Raw genomic sequence first — 19,832 nt, 5'->3', positions numbered from 1 at the left:
ATGATTCTCAAGTGTTTAACCTAATCTTTTGCATCACCATTGATTTGGTACAATAAGGTGAAAATGAAAAATACACGTAGCTCATTAAAAACAAATGCACATGTGAAATTAAATTAAAAGTTATAAATTTCTTTCACATGGTTAAAATAAATTTTATGTGTATGTATACGTTTATGTTTACAAAGGTTTGTTAAATTCAATCAAAATTGACAAATATCAAGTGAAAGCTAATACTGGTGATAGTTTGTGTGTTTTTGTATGAGATGCATTGAAAGTATAAATCACTTGCTCTAGGAGTGTTCTTTTGTCAAACGAATTGGGATACTATTATAGGGCTATCTTGAGAGGCCAAGAGTAACTAACATGATAATATCTAATGGGAAATGCCGGAGAACCTCCATTTGCTTAAGCTAGCTTTGTGGTCAATTTTAAACTTTATTTAATTACAAGAAATGCTATAGTTCATGAATTGAGGTAGTTTGGTTAGAAGAGCAAATTCTAAGAAGTATTAAGAAGGATGTTAGAGGTCGTTTTGAATTCATAACCAAATTTCACAACTAAGTTCTTAATTGGAATATTTTCCATAATTAATTGGGAGATGATACTTCTATCATGACTCTCTCAAGAAAAGATGATTGATCTTTTTCATGTTTCTTTAAGATGTTCTTGGTACGTTTATTGTGTTTTTATTCTCTTTTGGAGTTGAAATACTTTTTTTTCTTTGTTTTTAGTGTTATTTTGTGTAGTCAATAGGCAATCTACATCTCCAATGTTTTTTGATTGGGTCTTAATTTAATGGCCTCTTGTTTGTAATGTTGTTATATTATCAATAAAAAAAAAACTGTTTTACCAAAATAAATTTGGATGTTAGTTGTTGAAATTGTCAAGTTTCAAATATTAAATGAAAGGTTTTTTAATTTATTAATTCAATGATGTTTTCCTTTGATAGTAAAGAAAAAAATAATGAAAATATTGGTTATTAATTATACAATGTAATACTGTAAAATATAAGAATGTAACCTTTTATAAAGTATATAATGAGACTGTTCGCTTACATTCATTATTGTGTGATCAACCCTTCATCAAGGATAATGAACTCTTTCCCAAATTGAAAGTATATCAAGAAGTGGAAACACTTCTCACCTATTTGATTCAAATGGGAAATTTGATTCATATATATTGCTATGGGTTGAATCTTTAATATTATCAAGTGAATTCTCTATGTCAGTGTGCCACAATAAGAGGTAAGAAGAGGGATTTTAAAGGTGCATTAGTTTCTTGAATTAGATATTCTTCTAGATAGAATAAAAAAAAAATATTGAAGTATTTTACCTATTATGCCATAATTTCTTTTAGGATGTGAGAGTGAAATTTTGGGGGGTGAGTGTGCATGAGGGGGAATATTTCCTTTTATTGAAAAAGTTTGAGGTTCAAGTAAAAAAAAAAAAAAAGGGTGTGAAGTATGAGGCAACATTTTTGGACAAAGTGTGTTTATATGTATGCTGGGCTTGAAAATAAAATTACTAGCCAAACATGTGGCTAAACAAGTTAAGATCACGTGGAAAGAAAGCAATGACACGTTCGTCAAGTCATATTAAATTATATTTAAGGTTAAAGACAAAAAGAATGACAATTGGCATTAATCTGGTGATTTTAACTAGGGTTGTAAATGATTTGAGCTTTGTCGAGTATTAAATATTTAAGCTCAGCTCAATAATAAATGTAAACTTTTCAAGCTTGGCTTGAACTTGAACCAAGCCTACAAAAAATGTTTGGGCTTGAGCTTGTTAGATAGTTTGAAAGCCTGAGCCTGGCTTGGCCTGACTTGATTTATTAGTCAAGTTGAACTTGAGCTCAATATCAAGTTTTTGAGCTTGAAATTTGATACAAGTACATTATCAAACTAATATTAAGCACATTATCAAATTCATTTGGTTTTAGTCATGTGGTCTCCATTTCCAAATAATTAAAGACCAAGTAAATATGAGTTTATTTTTCAACTTCATATCAGGCTTATTACTAAGCACATAAGCTAACATAAGTTTAGCCCCCCCTTTATATATATATATATCACGCATTGTTTTTCATGAGCTTGTATATGAACATTTTTTTTTTTTGCTTGGGCTTGCCTTGTTTATTAAACAAGCCTAAAATTGTTAGAATTATGGTTAAATGATTAAACTCATCATTTCCTAATAACTTAAGTTTTTGGGACAATTAGTAATTTAACATGGTATCAGAGCAAGATATCTTGAGTTTAATCATTGTCTTCACTTTACCTCCCATTTAAAATGTTAAATTCTCATTTGTTGGGACCCCACTTATTAAGGGGAAGATTAGGCCCACAAGTGGGAGAGAGTGTTAGAATTATGGTTAAGTGATAAACTCATCATTTCTTAATAACTTAAGTTTTTGGGACAGTCGGTAATTTAACAAAAATTAAGGTTAAACTTGACTTGTTTATAAACAAACAAATATGAACAAGTTTTTTATCGAGCCAAGTCCAAGCTATTCATTAATGACTTAGTTCATTTACAACCCTAATTCTAAGGAAGTTATCTCAAGAGATATGGATAGTTACTTGGATTGGTTATAGAAATCAACAACGTAAACGTGCCAAGTAGCCATAAAACAACATGATGACATTTTTTTCAAAGTAGTTAGGAGAGGTTACCAAGCTCAGTTAGCATAGAGACACTTGGCCAAGGGAATTGACCAAGAAGCAACATGATGAAAATGAAATTAAGCAGAACCGTCAAGGTCTCAAGTATAAAATAGTGGCTTATTCTACAAGAAATGCACCACTTACAACTTATAACATACCAAAAGTCATTCATGAGATCATGTTGAATTAGATTCTTAGGAGATCTAGAAGTTCTTAAGAGATCAAGTAGTTCTTAGGCCTTGTAGAAGACTCTATGCTTGTAAATTTCTTCCTTTGTAATTGTAATCTTGTTTATAAGTACTAGTTAATATTGATGCAATAATTATTTATTTATGTATGTTTGATCTGATTTCCTATTTGCTATAACCTTAGTTTCAAGTTAAAAAGGTAATTTGGGCTTTGAATTGTAATTGTTGCAATTTACTTTAGTCTGAGATGATTTACCATGATTTTTCACTTTGAGATTATTTACTTCAACCTAGTTTTCTTCAATATGATGTGCTTCAAACCAGTTTAGTTCAATTAGTTCTATTTCAAATCATAATATTGAACTTAGTTTGTTTAGGAATCAATCATTTTGAATTAATTAGTCTAATTTCTTCGAATCAATGGCAACTTAGGCTTGGTAACTTTGGCTCGGTAATTTAATTTAGTTACTTTAGTCTCTTAGGATTTCTTATCCTCGTTGTTAACTTGCACATTTCCCAAAAAGTTCTCTTAAGCCACTCCAAGCTAGTCACAACATTTCAAGTTTCATTAATATTTTGAACAACTTATAAGCATTAATAAGAGATTTCGATCGCAGTGTTAATCTAAAATTAATTTGTTTTTACTGAAACAATATACTTTTGTTTGCGTCACTTATAGGACATTTGAGATTGGTTTAAGATGATTTGCAATAAATAAAAATCAAAAGTAAATAGAGAGGGGAAGAGAAACAAAAACAATTAGTAGATTGGTGTTTACGTTTACTCCAAAAATGCTCTCACAATATACCTAAAATTAAATTAAAGCAATCTTCAATACCAAGGTCAAGTTAATAAATCAATTTCACTCCGTTGCCAAATTTACGTTCTCACGCTCAATTACCATGTTCTCATTAAGTATTTCCTTGCTCTCCAATCCCTATTCATAATCTCGCTTCCCTATCTCTTAATTTCTTGAATCGAGTTTGTTTCCCATTAATTTTTTTCTTTTAATTTCTTAACTTATTATTATTTTTACATACTTCACTTTATATATATATATATATATTTTATTGGCCATTAATGTTATGTAAAAAGCTAAATAAGTTGGTACCAAATAAAATCGTGTACTGTTTAGAATTGTATTGAGCACAAACTGAGCCATTCTGAGAAGCTATGTGGAAACAAAGTTCTGCAAATGTAGTAAAAGTGTGTTAGTTGGCCAACCTCCCATTCAAATCAGAATCCAACCTTCCATTCAAAGTATAAAATCTGCAAGTCTAACTATGTCCCACTAACTTTGCATCCAAATAACTTATTAATATATGTCTAAAATGTTGGGTGCATAAAGCACGTGGTCCAGCCCACAAAGTAAAAGCCCACATATGGGCTTGTTTTTATTCCGTGGCCAACTAGTTTTCTAGTTCAAGTGGATTATGTATTTGTGTGATACAAGGATGGTGTGGCGGCTAGGATTATTTAAATAAGGATTATATGTGATTTTTTTGGTGCGTGTGCCGCATAAGAAAAAGAAAGGTAGGTGCCGCACAGTGAAAAAAAAGGTTGGTACCGCATAGTAAAAAAAAAAGGAAAGAAAAACTATTGTTATTTTTGAGAAAGATAATTGGTGTGTTAGAGTAAAGAAAAATAAGATAATTTTTTTTTTTTTAAATTATAAGACATACATAAGTATTATTGTAATTGATTTGATAATAGTGAAATTATTGAGAGTTTGTCTCGTGGTTTTTTCTCTTCAAAGAAAAAGGGTTTTTCATATAAATATTTGTGTTCTTATATACGATTACTATTTTGAATTACTAATATTGTTGATAATATTATTTGGGATCCAACATAAAACAATGCAGCATCTATGACCCACCTGATGCTATTGCTATGTTACTTTGTAAGGCTAGTTTAGAGCATTAGTTTACATCACCAGCCAGCGATGAGCCAACATTATATTGAGCCAAATATATATATATATATATATATATAAAAGTTGAAGTGATTCATTTTTTTAATTTTTTAATTTTTTTTGGTGTTGTATTTATAAAATTTTGTCACATCCCTCACATTACTCTCTTTTTAAATGATAAAATATATGTTTATAGATAAACACAATTATAATAAATGTTCAATGGTAGAATATTTATAAATCATATTAATAACTAATATAATTATCAAATTTCATATTTAAAAAAAAATCATATTTATTACAACTTTCATGTGCAATGCAAGGATTGTCATCTAATTTGATAATATTCCATAGTCTAATATATTAGAGTGGTATATACTATATCTCGTCATTTTGTAAAGCATCAGAAGCACTTTAACCCATTACGGATCAAACAGTACATTCCTTTATATAATATGAATCATGGATGCAAGTACAATACTGTCATGTGAATTGCAATTTCCAACCTGCTCTTATTATTATAATATTAATATTATAAGAGTGAAAAAATAAAAAATAAAATAAAACCCGAAATAAATATATAGGAATATATAATAATATATAGCAGCACATAACGTGGATCCTGACGCAGTCGTCAATTTAAAATTTTCAAATCAAGCCCTTAAATATAAGATTATTACAGATTAAACTTTTATAATTTTGCAAGTTTCAAAATCGAATAAATCCTATATTATTAAAATTTAAAATCGTATCAATTTACATTTTGATATTTCGATATAGATTTTCGGATTTGATTGGAAGTTTAAAATTGATATGAGTTAAAAAAATATATGACTCAATTTGAAAATAGCGAAATTATGGGTTTAATTTATAGTAGTAGTCTTTTATTTATTTATTTATTTTTTTTTATTTTTTACAAGATAGAATTTCTACTCTAACCTAATCTAAGTGTATATGTGTGTAAAACTTCCTCCTGGAGACTTGAACTCTAGCCCTTGTCTCCCACACCTCACAAGTATTTATATTTGTAGAGTGACCACTGCACCAAGGGTGTGCGGTAGTATAGTAGCAGTCTTAAACTTTATGGTTTAATTTGAAAATTTGAAAATTATAAGTTTGAATGTAAAATCGACCTTAAAGTATAGGCTAAAATTGTTATTTGCCTCAAATTAAAGAATTATAATTAAGCATTGATGCAGCTTTTTGAGTGACCCACAAATTAATTGATCGGTTATCTACTAGAATGTTAATAATGATTGAAAGTTGAATAATTTGATGCTAGTTAACAATACTATTTTCTACAGGACATATAAAAGACAAATCCAATAGGGAGTGTACAAAAATAGAACTTTTTATGTAATACCCTCTACTTTTTTTGCTAAAATGTAATACCCTCTACTTTTATTAATCATCGGCGGCTTTTTCTATAGAATTATTATGACCTATAACTACTAGTCACTTCTCCTGTATGATTGGATTGGAGGCCTCCTGGGATGAGTGGTTCATGTTGCTGTTGATCCTCTAAGACATCAAGGACTTGCTTGGATGACTTATTAGGTTTCCAGTAAATTGCATAGAGAATCAGTTGAGCTATTCCAAGTAAAAATCCAGTCCCATTTGGTAACTACAAGAAAAACCCAGCCTATAATCAATACATTACATATATACATAAATCTTTAATGTGCATATAAGCAATACTAGGGACGTAATATTTCATAACCTTTTTACAACTACTCACTTTCACGACTTGTTATAATTGAAGCAATATTACAATCAGGCTAGATCATGTTAGCCATAATGAAAAATTAAATATATGTTCCTTGACTTGTTGATATACGAACCATAACATCATAGCATTATTGTAAAAATAAAAACAAAAGATCTGAGAACTTACTCCAACAAACCAGTCTTTTGTGAGCAAGGCATAGATGGTCCAAACTCCTCCATTTACGAAAAAGATGAATGACAGAAGAAAAGGCATGTACTCCACACTCTTTGTGGTCACCACCGTTTTCTATAACCATTTGTTACATGAAATTAGATTACATGAGAATTTGAAGCAACATTGTATGTACGAAATTGCCTTTTTTTCAGAGATCTAAAATATATTCTTGTATTACCATAGCTGAGAGAGGTGAAGCATATGCAATCATACTGAAGATTACACACAATAACCCTGCAACATCAATCCGCGCTTCTTCATGTAGCAAGAATTGTGTAAGCAAAATTGCTGCCGCTGGAAAACCCACATCCAAAATTGCAACAAGGATGGCAGTCCTAGTCTTAATTACATAAAAATCAGTAATAAATAGTGTCATGATGATATTTAGTGAAAACTTAAACTCACTCATTGGAAAAGAAAAAGAAAAAAAAGAAAGCATACCTTCATTCTTGGAGGTGCAAGAAGTAGAAATATTGTGAGAAAAATGATCTCAACTACACCACCAAACATGTTAACAGTGGCAACGAGCAAGCTATCAGGTTTTATAAGACCATAGTACACCCAAAAGTATGCATTCAGCAATTTGCAAATGTAAGGAAGGCTCTCAAATTCCTCGGTAGATCTACGCTTTACAATTCGCCAAAACGTTGGACTGCAAATTATAATACAAAATACTTTTCTTTTCACTTGGTTGTCATTAGAGATCAAATTCCGACTTGTAAATCACTAAATCTTAACAAAAAAGTAGTATTAAACAAGTAAATAAATAAAAATCCTTGCAAAATCGAGTTTACTTACAAAGGAGAAAGGTAGAGTAGCCCTGACATAATATTACCTGAAACGTATACAAGAAACCAAGTATTAAAGAACTCTTTGAATCAAATCTAAATTCAAACATACATAACATTCTATATGGAAAAACATATCATTTTTTACCTAGTACCCCAAATATGTTAACTAAGCTTATCATGCTGAGAAAGACTAAATTCACTCGAACACAAACACTAATGATTGGATTCTGGGGATCGATGTTTTTTTTTTGTTGGGTGGGGTTTGTAAAGTGAGGAGCTTTTCAGGCTTCAATTATGTTTGAATGTATTACAGAACTTCAGTTTGAGCCATCAAAAACCAATGTGTCTGCTAGTTTGTCCTTCTTGTGGCCATCACTTTCTCATTTGGTGTGTGTGTGTTTTGGAAGTATATAATGTACCATACCACAGTTTGACCGGCATATAAATGCTAAATCCAAACATCATAAATTCATAATTAAATTGTATACTTGTACTTGGTTTCTAGTTAGTTCAATTAGTAAAATATTTTGTTGTTGAATAAGAGATTTGATATTCGAATCCCATCTATAAATAAGAACGATTTGGATATCAATTATTCTATAAATACATTTTTTTTTTTATAATTATTGATATAGTCTATTGTGATTTTAGTATATAATAAAAATAATGTCAATCTAAATTTAAATGAAATTAATGTTTGTCAATCACAAAAAGCAATAAAGTTATCAGAAAAATATTACATCTTTTACATTACTCCAAAAATATATACCAAAATATGTGAATTGGACAACTTTCCATACAATGATCACATGACACTGCCTAGTTGGAGATGAATGATTAGCAAAGAACTGCAGCTATCCCTTCTCAGTGGGTCAAAGTTTGACCAAAGAGTAAATGAGAATGGACACAATAACAATAACATTTTAGACAGGTCTCTGGGGCGTATTCAATCTTCTTATCTATGCATCTGATGTACATAAAATAAGTGGACGATAAAGCAGGGAATAATTCAATGTATAAAATGACCCTCCATCCCTGTCCACCCACCAAAAATGAAAAGGAAAACGAAAACTAGGATATAGAAATCATGCTATATACCACTAAAATGAATGGGTCACAAGCTAGTTCAGTTTGATCCTTGACTTTTCATCCTTCAATATAATAGAATTCGTACATTGATTATTGCCAGTGGTTAATCAAGAATTTGAACATGGAATTAGTAATGCTTATATGAACTAGTTAGTAACATGAAATTCATACAGCTTCGAACTTTCCATCCTTGATTTTGAAATTTTCGAATATAGTTGTAGATATATGTGAGTTTTGCATGAAATATTTATGAAAATATTTCACAACTTATTAATTAATAAAAGCTCTAATTGAAATTGTATTGGCGGTAACAAAACTTAATCTAACAATTAATTAATTACACATTGTCTAGTAAGTTTAGAAAATTTTTTTTGAGATAAACGATAGAAGTATATATTATTAACTGAGAAAACAAACAGTATTACAGGGAGTTTTTTGTCATTGACTCGTGTCCACCTTCAATCCAACCCCAAGTCTATTACATCAGTAATGAATTGAACAAAGATTCCAAGACCAAGATCAAAGACAAGAGGCCAAAAACAAAAAGATAGTGCAAAAAGTTAGTCCAACAGCTAGATAGATATGCTTTAATCTTTTAACATGTTTGAGTACATGAAGACTGTTAGCAAACTTTTCATTGATTAAAGTCCAATCTTAATACGAATTTATTGGTCAAAGAAGGAATAATAATGTCAATTCACATAGCTAGAGGTCAAAGAACGATAATTGCAAACTCAGAATGTTGTCTTTTAATGTTAACGTGACGCGTTGCCAATATATTCGAAATTTACTGCCACTCCTTTCGAGATTTAATTTATCTGTTTACGGACTAAATTCTACTATTTGGTTTAGAAAAGAACAGGTGCCTGCTACAATGTTACTAATACATGATGTAACATGGTTCCTCAATCTCTCAACTGAGGGGCTGTTAAGAAGTGTATTTTGAATAATAGTTTTTAATGTTAGACAAAATTTAGGTATAATATCTTAAGTGTTGTTCCTTAGATTCTTCTCTTGAGATTCAGCCATGTGGCTACTTAACTAAAAAATACACTTTCATCCCATGAGAAAAAATCCATATGACAGAATCTTTAAAAAGGAATCTAAGGAACTGTATCTAAGTACTGTACCTAAGTCTTGTTCTTCAGTGTTTAAACAACATTACACGTATTTTCAGACACATTTTCACCCACACGCATTTTCAAAAAATACAAACAACGTTACTAGAACAACACTGCCAAACGGGCCCTGATCTTTTGAAATCCAAATTGAGCCTATGGCTTCCTCTCAGCAACTCAATCTTTTGTAACATCTTTCTCTGTTGAAGTAAAGTATAGCTCAAGATATGACATAGCCTTCGTTACCAAAGGAGCAATGTTACCTCTATAAATAATTTTATAATATTTTTTTTACAATAATTAAGTTGGTAAGTTTTTACTAGTTCGCATCTAACCACTACTAACATCCACTACAAGAAAAATGAGCTATTGGGGTGGGCCTATTGCGGCACATTTTTGGCCCGCCGCTATACATGAGATTTATTGCGGCATTTTTTGTGATTGCCGCTATAGGTAGGGTTTTTTTGCGGCATCCTGTAGCGGCGAGACATAAAACCGCCGCAATAGACTTGTTTTAACGGCGGTAACTGAGATATAGCGGCGCTCCAAAAACCCCGCCGTAATAAATATATCATTTGGAGTAGATGCTATAGCGGCGGAAGAGAAAAACGCTGCAATATGCAAGACGTAGAGGCATTTTGTATGACCGCCACAATAGGGATCCTTTTTGCGGTGCCTTTTCTTAGTTATATCGGTGGGTTGGACCGCTGCAATAGACTTTTAAATTTCTCGGCCCCAAAATTTCCCTTGGTTTTTTTCACCTTCCTACTTAAAGATCAAATAGTAAATTATACCCGATTGGTATGAAAATTGGCATGCATGTTAAGAACATATAGATCATGTAATTCAATGGTTGGATTTTAAAAATATGAAATCAACAATAAGTTATTGGTTCGTGTAATATTTTTTAGAGTTACATCAAGTATAACTTGAACCCAACCCTATATTTATTAATTCGATGTGAATTTTGACAAATCTACCGTTAGATTACATTATCTTCATATATTTTTCATGTTTACAAAATTTCAAGGTGATCAAAGATTAATAGCCATGTCAACAATCAATTGTTTAAATTCAAGTTTTTGTAGTTTAAAATAACGCATAAAAGATGAGTTTAAAGATCAAATAGTAAATTACATCCGATTGGCATAAATATTGGCATGCATGTTAAGAATATATATAAAATTCGATCCAATGGTTGGATTTTCAAAATATGAATTCAACAATAAGTTATTGGTTGGTGTAACATTTTTTAGAGTTACACCAAGTGTAACTTGAACTCAACCCTATATTTCTTAATTCGATGTGAATTTTGACATATCTACCGTTAGATTACATTATCTTCATATATTTTTCATGCTTACAAAATTTTAAAGTAATCAAATATTAATAGCCATGTCATCAATTAATTGTTTAAATTCAAGTTTTTGTAGTTTAAAATAACGCATAAAAGATGAGTTTAAAGATCAAATGGTAAATTACATCCGATTGACATGAAAATTGGCATGCATATTAAGAACATATAGAAAATATGATCCAATGGTTGGATTTTCAAAATATGAATTCAAGAATAAGTTATTGGTTGGTGTAACAATTTTTAGAGTTACATCAAGTGTAACTTGAATCTAACCCTATATTTCTTAATTCGATGTGAATTTTGACAAATATACTGTTAGATTACATTATCTTCATATATTTTTCATACTTACAAAATTTCAAGGTGATCAAAGATTAATAGTCATGTCATCAATCAATTGTTTAAATTCAAGTTTTTGTAATTTAAAATAACGCATAAAAGATGAGTTTAAAGATCAAATGGTAAATTACATCCAATTGACATGAAAATTGGCATGCATGTTAAGAACATATATAAAATGTGATCCAATGGTTGAATTTTCAAAATATGAATTCAACAATAAGTCATTGGTTGGTGTAACATTTTTTAGAGTTACATCAAGTGTAATTTAAACCCAACCCTATATTTCTTAATTCGATGTGAATTTTGACATATCTACCATTAGATTACATTATCTTCATATATTTTTCATGCTTACAAAATTTTAGGGTGATCAAAGATTAATAGCCATGTCATTAATCAATTGTTTAAATTCAAGTTTTTGTTGTTTAAAATAACACATAAAATATGAGTTTAAAAATCAAATGGTAAATTACACCTGATTGGCATGAAAATTGGCATGGATGTTAAGAACATATAGATCACGTAATCGAATGGTTGGATTTTCAAAATATGAAATCGAAACTAAGTTATTGGTTAGTGTAACATTTTTTAGAGTTACATCAAGTATAACTTGAACCCAACCTTATATTTCTTAATTCGATGTGAATTTTGAAATTTACAGTTAGATTACATTATCTTCATATATTTTTGATGCTTACAAAATTTAAAGGTGATCAAAGATTAATAGCCATGTCATCAATTAATTGTTTAAATTTAAGTTTTTGTAGTTTGAAATAACGCATAAAAGATGAGTTTAAAGATCAAATGGTAAATTACATCCGATTGGCATAAAAATTGGCATGCATGTTAAGAACATACAAAAAATTTGATCATACGGTTGGATTTTCAAAATATGAATTCAACAATAAGTTATTGGTTGGTGTAACAATTTTTAGAGTTAAATCAAGTGTAACTTAAATCTATTCCTCTATTTCTTAATTCGATGTGAATTTTGACAAATCTACCGTTAAATTACATTATCTGTATATATTTTTTATGCTTTCAAAATTCAAGGTGATCAAAGATTAATAGCCATGTCATCAATCAATTGTTTAAATTCAAGTTTTTGTAGTTTAAAATAATGCATAAAAGATGAGTTTAGAGATCAAATGATAAATTACATCCGATTGACATGAAAATTGGCATGCATGTTAAGAACATATATAAAATGGGATCCAATGGTTGGATTTTCAAAATATGAATTCAACAATAAGTTATTGGTTGGTGTAACATTTTTTAGAGTTACACCAAGTGTAACTTGAACCCAACCTTATATTTCTTAAGTCGATGTAAATTTTGATAAATCTACCGTCAGATTACATTATCTTCATATATTTTTCATGCTTACAAAATTTCAGGGTGATCAAAGATTAATAGTCATGTTATCAATCAATTGTTTAAATTCAAGTTTTTGTAGTTTAAAATAACGCATAAAATATGAGTTTAAAGATCAAATGGTAAATTACATCCGATTGGCATGAAAATTGGCATGCATGTTAAGAACATATAGAAAATGTGATCCAAAGGTTGGATTTTCAAAATATGAATTAAACTTTAAATTATTGGTTGGTGTAACATGTTTTAGAGTTACACCAAGTATAAGTTGAACCCAATCCTATATTTCTTAATTCGATGTGAATTTTGACAAATCTACCGCTAGATTACATTATCTTCATATATTTTTCATACTTACAAAATTTAAAGGTGATCAAAGATTAATAGTCATGTCATCAATTAATAGCCATGTCATCAATCAATAAATAGCCATGTGAAATTTTTTGTCTAAAAACTTTCTCTTACCAACGTGATGTTAAGAGCTCGTTTGGATTACATGGAAACTGAGTCATATCACTCAGTTTCCGTCATCCATCATCCAAATTTCGTGGGACCCACAAAAAAAAAAATTTGTGTTTGGCTTGATTTCCTAATGTTGTTTCCATCACTCAAAACTCAAAAATTTTGAGTGAGAGTGATGGAAACAAAAAACAAAAAATTTGTGTTTTCAAAATTTGAAAATTGAGTTTCAGTAGCATAATGGTAAATATTGTGACTTTGTAGGACCCGTTTGCAGTGAATTGTCAAATCAATTTCCAGAGCCTTTGATATTATCGTTGGAAAGGCTTCTATTCAGTTCATTTTTCTTCCCCAAATATTTCAGAATCCCTCTTTCTCACGTCCCTCTCTCCGCCTCCCTCTCATTTCGTCTACACTCCATTCCCAACAGCATCTGAGATGATAAAACAACACTGTAAAGCCGCCTGAGATGAACACTCTGTGGTTGAAGACAAACAACCGAGGCATGGCAGAATCTTCACCTCGTCGGATTGGGCTCTATCATCAGTAGTTTTTCCTACGAAGCTCTATTTTCGTGATCTTCTCTCAGGTTCAATCATATATCTCTCTCTCCCTTTCCCATTTTCAACTCAATCCAATTACAAAATCAACTTAAACACACCCAATCACAGAAATTAATTCAAACACACCCAACCATAGAAATCAACTAACCCAAGCTCAACAAAACCCATTGATTACATAAAAGGTCACAATACTTGGATATGTGGTTAAACAAGATGGACCCAAAATCTCAATATTTTTTCAGAGGTGAAGCAGGCCTAAATGTTTTCTTAAGTTGATCCTAAAATAGGGCAAGAGAGATGGAGCGATATGAGGTTAGACGAGGGAGAGGTGTTAATGGGTTTCTGGGAAGAAATAGAGAGGTGTTAATGGATTTCTGGGATGAAATAGAAAAAGAAATAGAGAGGAATTAATGGGTATTGATGAAAAAGAAATAGAAAAGAAAAAAGAGTAGAGAAGACCTGAACCTGTTCCCGATCTGAGCCGGCGTCAGACTGGGAGTTTTGGGAGTGCTTTTGGCTTATAGGGTTTGGGTTTGCTTCTGGATTGGAAGAGAGGCATGCTTGTGAGAAGAAATAGAAACTGTGAGAGGCAAGAGAAACCCCCACGTGGGTAGCAACCATAAGCAAATAGTGTGGTGTCAGTGGGTGGGCTCCACCATTTTGGTAAAAAGTGGACTTAAATTTTGAGTTATGTGACTGGGTTATGTAACCAAACAAGAATTTTTGAGTTTTTGACAAAAAGTGAGGTTTGGGTTATGAGTTTTGGGTTTTGAGTTATGAAAATTGAGTCATGGCTAAACCAAACGAGTCCTAAACACTCAAAAATAAATGTTAAAAAAAAATTGTGATGTCAAACAAACGGATGGTGAATAGTGTGAAAATATAAGAAAGAAAAAAAATAATATCAAAAGAAAATAATAAAACCCTTTTAATTGTAAGTTGCTTGACTCCCTCAGAAGAGTTCATTATTGGTTGCAATAAAAACTTAACATTACCTGCTGACTTCGAGACTTGTTAAACTAGTTTGATAAAGAAAAGTGGAAGTAGGATACTTATTAGGTTTGACATGGTTAGCTTGAAATAATTTGAGCCCAAAAATTTAAGTGGGATAATGGTAGTTAATTCAATAAATTAAATACATGACCTTGATGAATTAATACTAATCAAACTAAAGAAAATTTTGAAAAGTTGTGACTTCCAACTAGCTTATGTTGGCTGTAATTCCATGCCAAATTTGATTGCAATTTCTTTAATCATTTCCCTGTATGTATGTGGGTTTATTTGTAAGGGATGAGCGTGAGAGATCGGTGAAGAATCAAGTTTCAAAAGATGAATCAATGCAATTCGCGACTAACTCATGAGAAGCTCGCGATAAGCAACCCATGAAAATGCCACATGTGAAGCACATGACAGAAGCTAAAGAGTCACACCAGGCTGTCAAGTTCGCGAGTGTTTTGTGAGGAGGGCCATCCCATGAAGTACCAGAGAAACATTCTGTTTGGCAAAAAGTTAAGTTGCTTTACCAAATTCTTTACCCACATTATAAGTACCCTCATTACCCACAAATTGTAAGGAATGCTTTTTAGAGAGAAAACCCTAGCAAATACACTTGAGAGTTAGAGATTGTAATACCCACAATCATCTACACCTTTCCTTGTGGTTTTCCTTGACCCCTACCTCTCCATCTCTACATCCTTGAGAGGTTCATAGCCCAAACACTTACCATACCAGATCTGAGTGTTAAGACAAGTTTTGGTGCTGGTGGGAAGCATTGAAAGGAGCTATTTAGTGGAATATGCAATTGAGCTGAATTGCGGGATCCGGAAAGTTAGAGAAGACAAAACTTCGAGATGTCCGTTGGTAGTAGGAGCTGGGAGGGCTCAAGTATATGGGGTAGACTAGGGTTGGAGGATCATTTATTATTTGTATACTCCAACTTTATTCTCTAGTGGATTGATTTCGACTTAAAGGGTCTCGAAGATGTTTTTTGCCGACTTCTTCAGTTTCCTCTTTGATAACACATCTTGTTGTTATCTTGTGTTTGCATCTATCTTCTCTACTCTTTAAGCTTTCATTGTATTGTCGATTGTGGATGGATATGGCTTAGAGTAGTGTTATCGGTTCATCACGCACATTTACTCTTGTTCCGCACTTTGATTAAGTAAGAGTAAAAGTAATCTAGTCATAATTTTTAATTGGAGGTTTGAACAAGGTCTTGTGTTTTAGCACAAATCCGAGCTTTCAAATTTTTTAGAAAATCAAATATCAAGATTTAAGCATAAAATGTAAGCATAAAAAATCAAAATTTATTTTCTAAAATGGAGGTTTACTTTATCTTGGATAATGTTGACAATCTATCATGTAATATATTGGATTACAAAAATTAAAACCCCAAGCTATTATAAGAAATTATTTGTCATTGATGATTCATCATATTTACAATTTCTTTTGTCAAATAGTTTAGAGTTTCAATTGGGATGAGTTTTTATTGGCCTAATATTTTGGAGGCATTTTTGTGGGTGAGCGAAATCAATAATTCTATGAATATAAGTTTTTTCACAACTTGTTGAAGTGGTCATCTATAAGTGGTAGACACAACTTTTCACATAGATCCACCACTTTTTTTTTTTTTTTTACCATGAGCAATAGGCCACTTTAGCAAGTTGTGACTTACTGGGGAAAAATATTGTACAACTCTAATTAAAAAAAAACAAAAAACAAAAAAACTAGGGGGCTATTTGGTATGACATTTTAAGCAACATTTTTCAGTTTTTAAACATCATTACACGGATTTTCACACAATTTTTTACCCACACGTATTTCCAAAAAATACAAACAATGTTACTAAAACAACATTACCAAACAGGCCCTAAGTATTATCATAAAATTTTGAATCTTTTGATGATGTGTGGGACCTTTTTATAAAGGTGGTGGGACCTTTATGTAATAGGGTCTTAGGTTGAGGACTATAGCTGGCATTGAGGTTTGGTTTGATGGTCCAAGTCTACATTTACAAAGCTTAAAGTCAAATTTAATATTTTGAATTTATGTATTGCAATGAACCAATATGGTTCATTATGTATAAGAATATTTTGTATATATATAAAAGAATAAAAGAATACATTAGACTTATTATGGTAACTCTAAAATTATTGTAATCCATGGTGGAGCTGGTCTTTCTCACTCAACTAGAGTATAATTCACGTGGACCAAAATAGAGAGTTTTGGTGATTTTTGGCATGCTATATTGTTTATTAATTTGTAGTTTTGGCATGTTGATGTATTCGTTAAAGCTATGATTTTTCAAATTGATCTCTTGATCATTCACTCACATCTCAGTGTCTCCTTAATTTAAAAAGCTCACTTAGACTTTTCTTTCATTACATCCATTGATTTTGCTGACATATTTGACTTGTTCTTGTAAATTGTGTAGAAGATAAGCTGAATTACATCTAATATAAATCAATCTCCTAGAATGTCTAAAATATTATTTTGGTCCTATACTTTCCAAAAAGGTTTTTTTTTTTTTTTTTCATCCTTAAATTATTAAAAATTCATTTTTCATCTTTAAACTATTGAAAATGATTTACTTTTTATCCATAAACTTTAATAAAGATCTTTTTTATCCCTAACCTATTGAAAAAAGTTCTTTTTTCATCTCCTTTTACAAAGTATAGGGGCAAAAATAAAAACTTTTAAAATTTAGGCACGAAGAACAAACTTTTGCTATATTTTAAGAATCAAAATAATATTTTAGCATTTTTAAAATTTTTACACTTATAGCTTGATATTATTGTGTGGGGTATCCTTTATACCCTTAAATGGGTAATAGGCATCAGGGGAGAACCCATTTACTTTGACCCATTCAAGAACTTCATTCAGGCTTTGCAAGGCCGCAACCATCACATGCCATAATTTGCTTATTTAAATAAAAAATGATTTCATTTATCTTCACATTCTGTTCAACTTTGTCCAATAGTTCTTATACGGATAGCAATTGTTTTGCATGGTCTTTGCACATATACATTGCTTCAATAATGTTTACCATTGCAAATGCCCAACAGGCAATTGACATGTTTAATGTGTGAAGAATTCACCATAGATGAAAGAGGTAATGCACATGTGCCAATGGTTAATCTAGCACATAAAATTCTAACAAAGGTGTATGCATGCTATTATCATGGATTGCTAGAAGAATTATTGCAGTTATCAACCCATGAAAGCCGACATTCAATACAGTTGCCATATTTGTCATCTAAATTTGAAAAAACATGTCATTGATAATTTTGAGTTAGTTAAAAAATAATCTATTGAGACAAATTCACTCATAACATACTTTTATTTTTTGAAATATAACTCGTAGCATGCATAAAATAATATTAAAATATATTTATTAATAAAAGCATATGCTATTAAAAAATTGAATTATGCAAAAAGATAAAACATATACCTGATTCTGATAATAAATATCAAACTAAACTTACCAATTTATTTAAGACTCACAAAAGTTTCCTAAATGTCATGTCAATGATTATTTTATTGCAACATCAAAAGTCTAGATTCACCCAAATCAAGTTAGTATATGCTTGATGTGGAACTTAACACACACCTACACAACATATACTTAAACAATATCCAATCAATTTCTGACATTAAAATCTCCCTTATGGAAAAGAGTTAGTCAATCTGCACTGTACCCCAAAATGACTAGTATTGTTACAATTAAGGCTCCTTATACTTGATAATAAAGCTTAGATTAACCTGATAAATGCCTGATATCGACTCAATACACACCCACATAATACATGTCGATGCCTACTTTGGCAAGGAGGCCCAATAGCAAGAAAAAGCCCAACAATATGGGAGGAAGAGAGTTAGTAAATTGAGATGAAAACCATTAAACTCAAATGACAGGAATAATGGATCATAGGCCTAGAAAATAGCAAATAGGCCTCAAAGAAAGCAAGTGGGCCCAAAGGAGCCTAGAGAAAAAAGTAGTAAACCCATGGGCATTATGAGAAATAGAAAGCAAGCAGAAATGGGCCAAAGAGGTCAAGTAATAAATTAAGTAAGTAAGAGGTTGGTGGAAAAGCCCATAAACCCCATAACAAAGGATATGGTAATTTGGGTCGGGGAAGCCCAAAAGACTTAACAAAGGCCCATGGGAATAAAGAACTGGAATGGGCCGAGGATTCCCAAAAGGATGAAATGGGCCAAGGAAGCTCGGAAGCAATGGAGTGGGCCAAGGAAGCCCAAAATAGCATGAATACTAGCCCAATTATAATATTGGACCACTGGAATTAAGCAAAGGGAAAGCATACAACAGGCCCAGAAGAGGCCCAACAAGCACAGATCAAACAATAGCACAATAGAAATGACAAAATGGCATGGCAGAAGTGCTAGCAGACCTGCAAAAGGGGCAAAGAACGGATTAGAGAAGGAAAAGCCCATAATCAAGTAAAGCCTAGCCAAGGAAGGAAGTGAGACATAAAGAATGAAGGCTTAGAGACTCATTCACACCACAATAGGTTAAGAACAAGTAGTAGAATGTACAAACGAGCCTTCAGGTTATGACAAATGCATGAGCAACAGACAAGCTATGGACATACATGGAAGTGGAGCACGCACAAGGCCCAAGTACCACCAACCTGTACCCAGCCAATATAGGAATGGTGGGCCATGGGTTAAAGGTAAGAGAGGGTATGGTCTAGCGTTGGAGAGAAGGGAAGAGCCTATTCTGGGGTTCCCTCAAATTCTTTTGGGGAAAATGTCCTGCTGGGATGACATACCATCCAAAAGAGGGAAAGATGAGTTGGAATCACTAGGTGCATGCCCTGAGAGATAGTGAGAGAGAATGTCCACCCCTATCCGGATGGGAATGCCATGGTGAGCAAGCAAACAAAATAAGACTCTTTGTCTGGTAATGGGATGTGGCACAGCCAGCACAAGTAAGTGGTGGTGGCTGAGCAGTTGACAAACCAGTGGGTGGTCTGGAAGGACACTCACACCTAGAAAAAAAAAAAAAGCAGTTA

General features: G+C 31.7%; 1 protein-coding gene across 1 annotated transcript; it reads right to left on the bottom strand.

The window, feature by feature from the left end:
• Nucleotides 1–6,018: 6,018 nt before the first annotated feature.
• LOC126716916 (bidirectional sugar transporter SWEET17-like) lies at nt 6,019–7,879 on the bottom strand. The gene is made up of 6 exons (XM_050417964.1): nt 7,644–7,879; nt 7,506–7,542; nt 7,149–7,359; nt 6,886–7,047; nt 6,660–6,779; nt 6,019–6,389 (listed from the first exon to the last, which is right to left on the bottom strand). Exons 1-6 carry the CDS (start codon nt 7,675–7,677, stop codon nt 6,201–6,203), a joined length of 753 nt encoding a protein of 250 aa, XP_050273921.1. The 5' UTR covers nt 7,678–7,879; the 3' UTR covers nt 6,019–6,200.
• Between the last annotated feature and the right edge of the window lie 11,953 nt (nt 7,880–19,832).

Source organism: Quercus robur, chromosome 3 (genome assembly GCF_932294415.1).
Source record: "Quercus robur chromosome 3, dhQueRobu3.1, whole genome shotgun sequence".
Lineage (NCBI taxonomy): Eukaryota > Viridiplantae > Streptophyta > Magnoliopsida > Fagales > Fagaceae > Quercus > Quercus robur.
This window is presented reverse-complemented; position numbering and strand designations above follow the sequence as displayed.

Excerpts from the sequence above, each read along its gene's own strand:
- LOC126716916 (XM_050417964.1), bottom strand. The coding sequence starts at position 7,677 with ATGATAAGCTTAGTTAACATATTTGGGGTACTAG. Across the intron at positions 7,360-7,505 it reads CTACTCTACCTTTCTCCTTT|TCCAACGTTTTGGCGAATTG; the intron begins GTAAGTAAACTC and ends TATAATTTGCAG. Across the intron at positions 6,780-6,885 it reads CTTCACCTCTCTCAGCTATG|AAAACGGTGGTGACCACAAA; the intron begins GTAATACAAGAA and ends AAATGGTTATAG.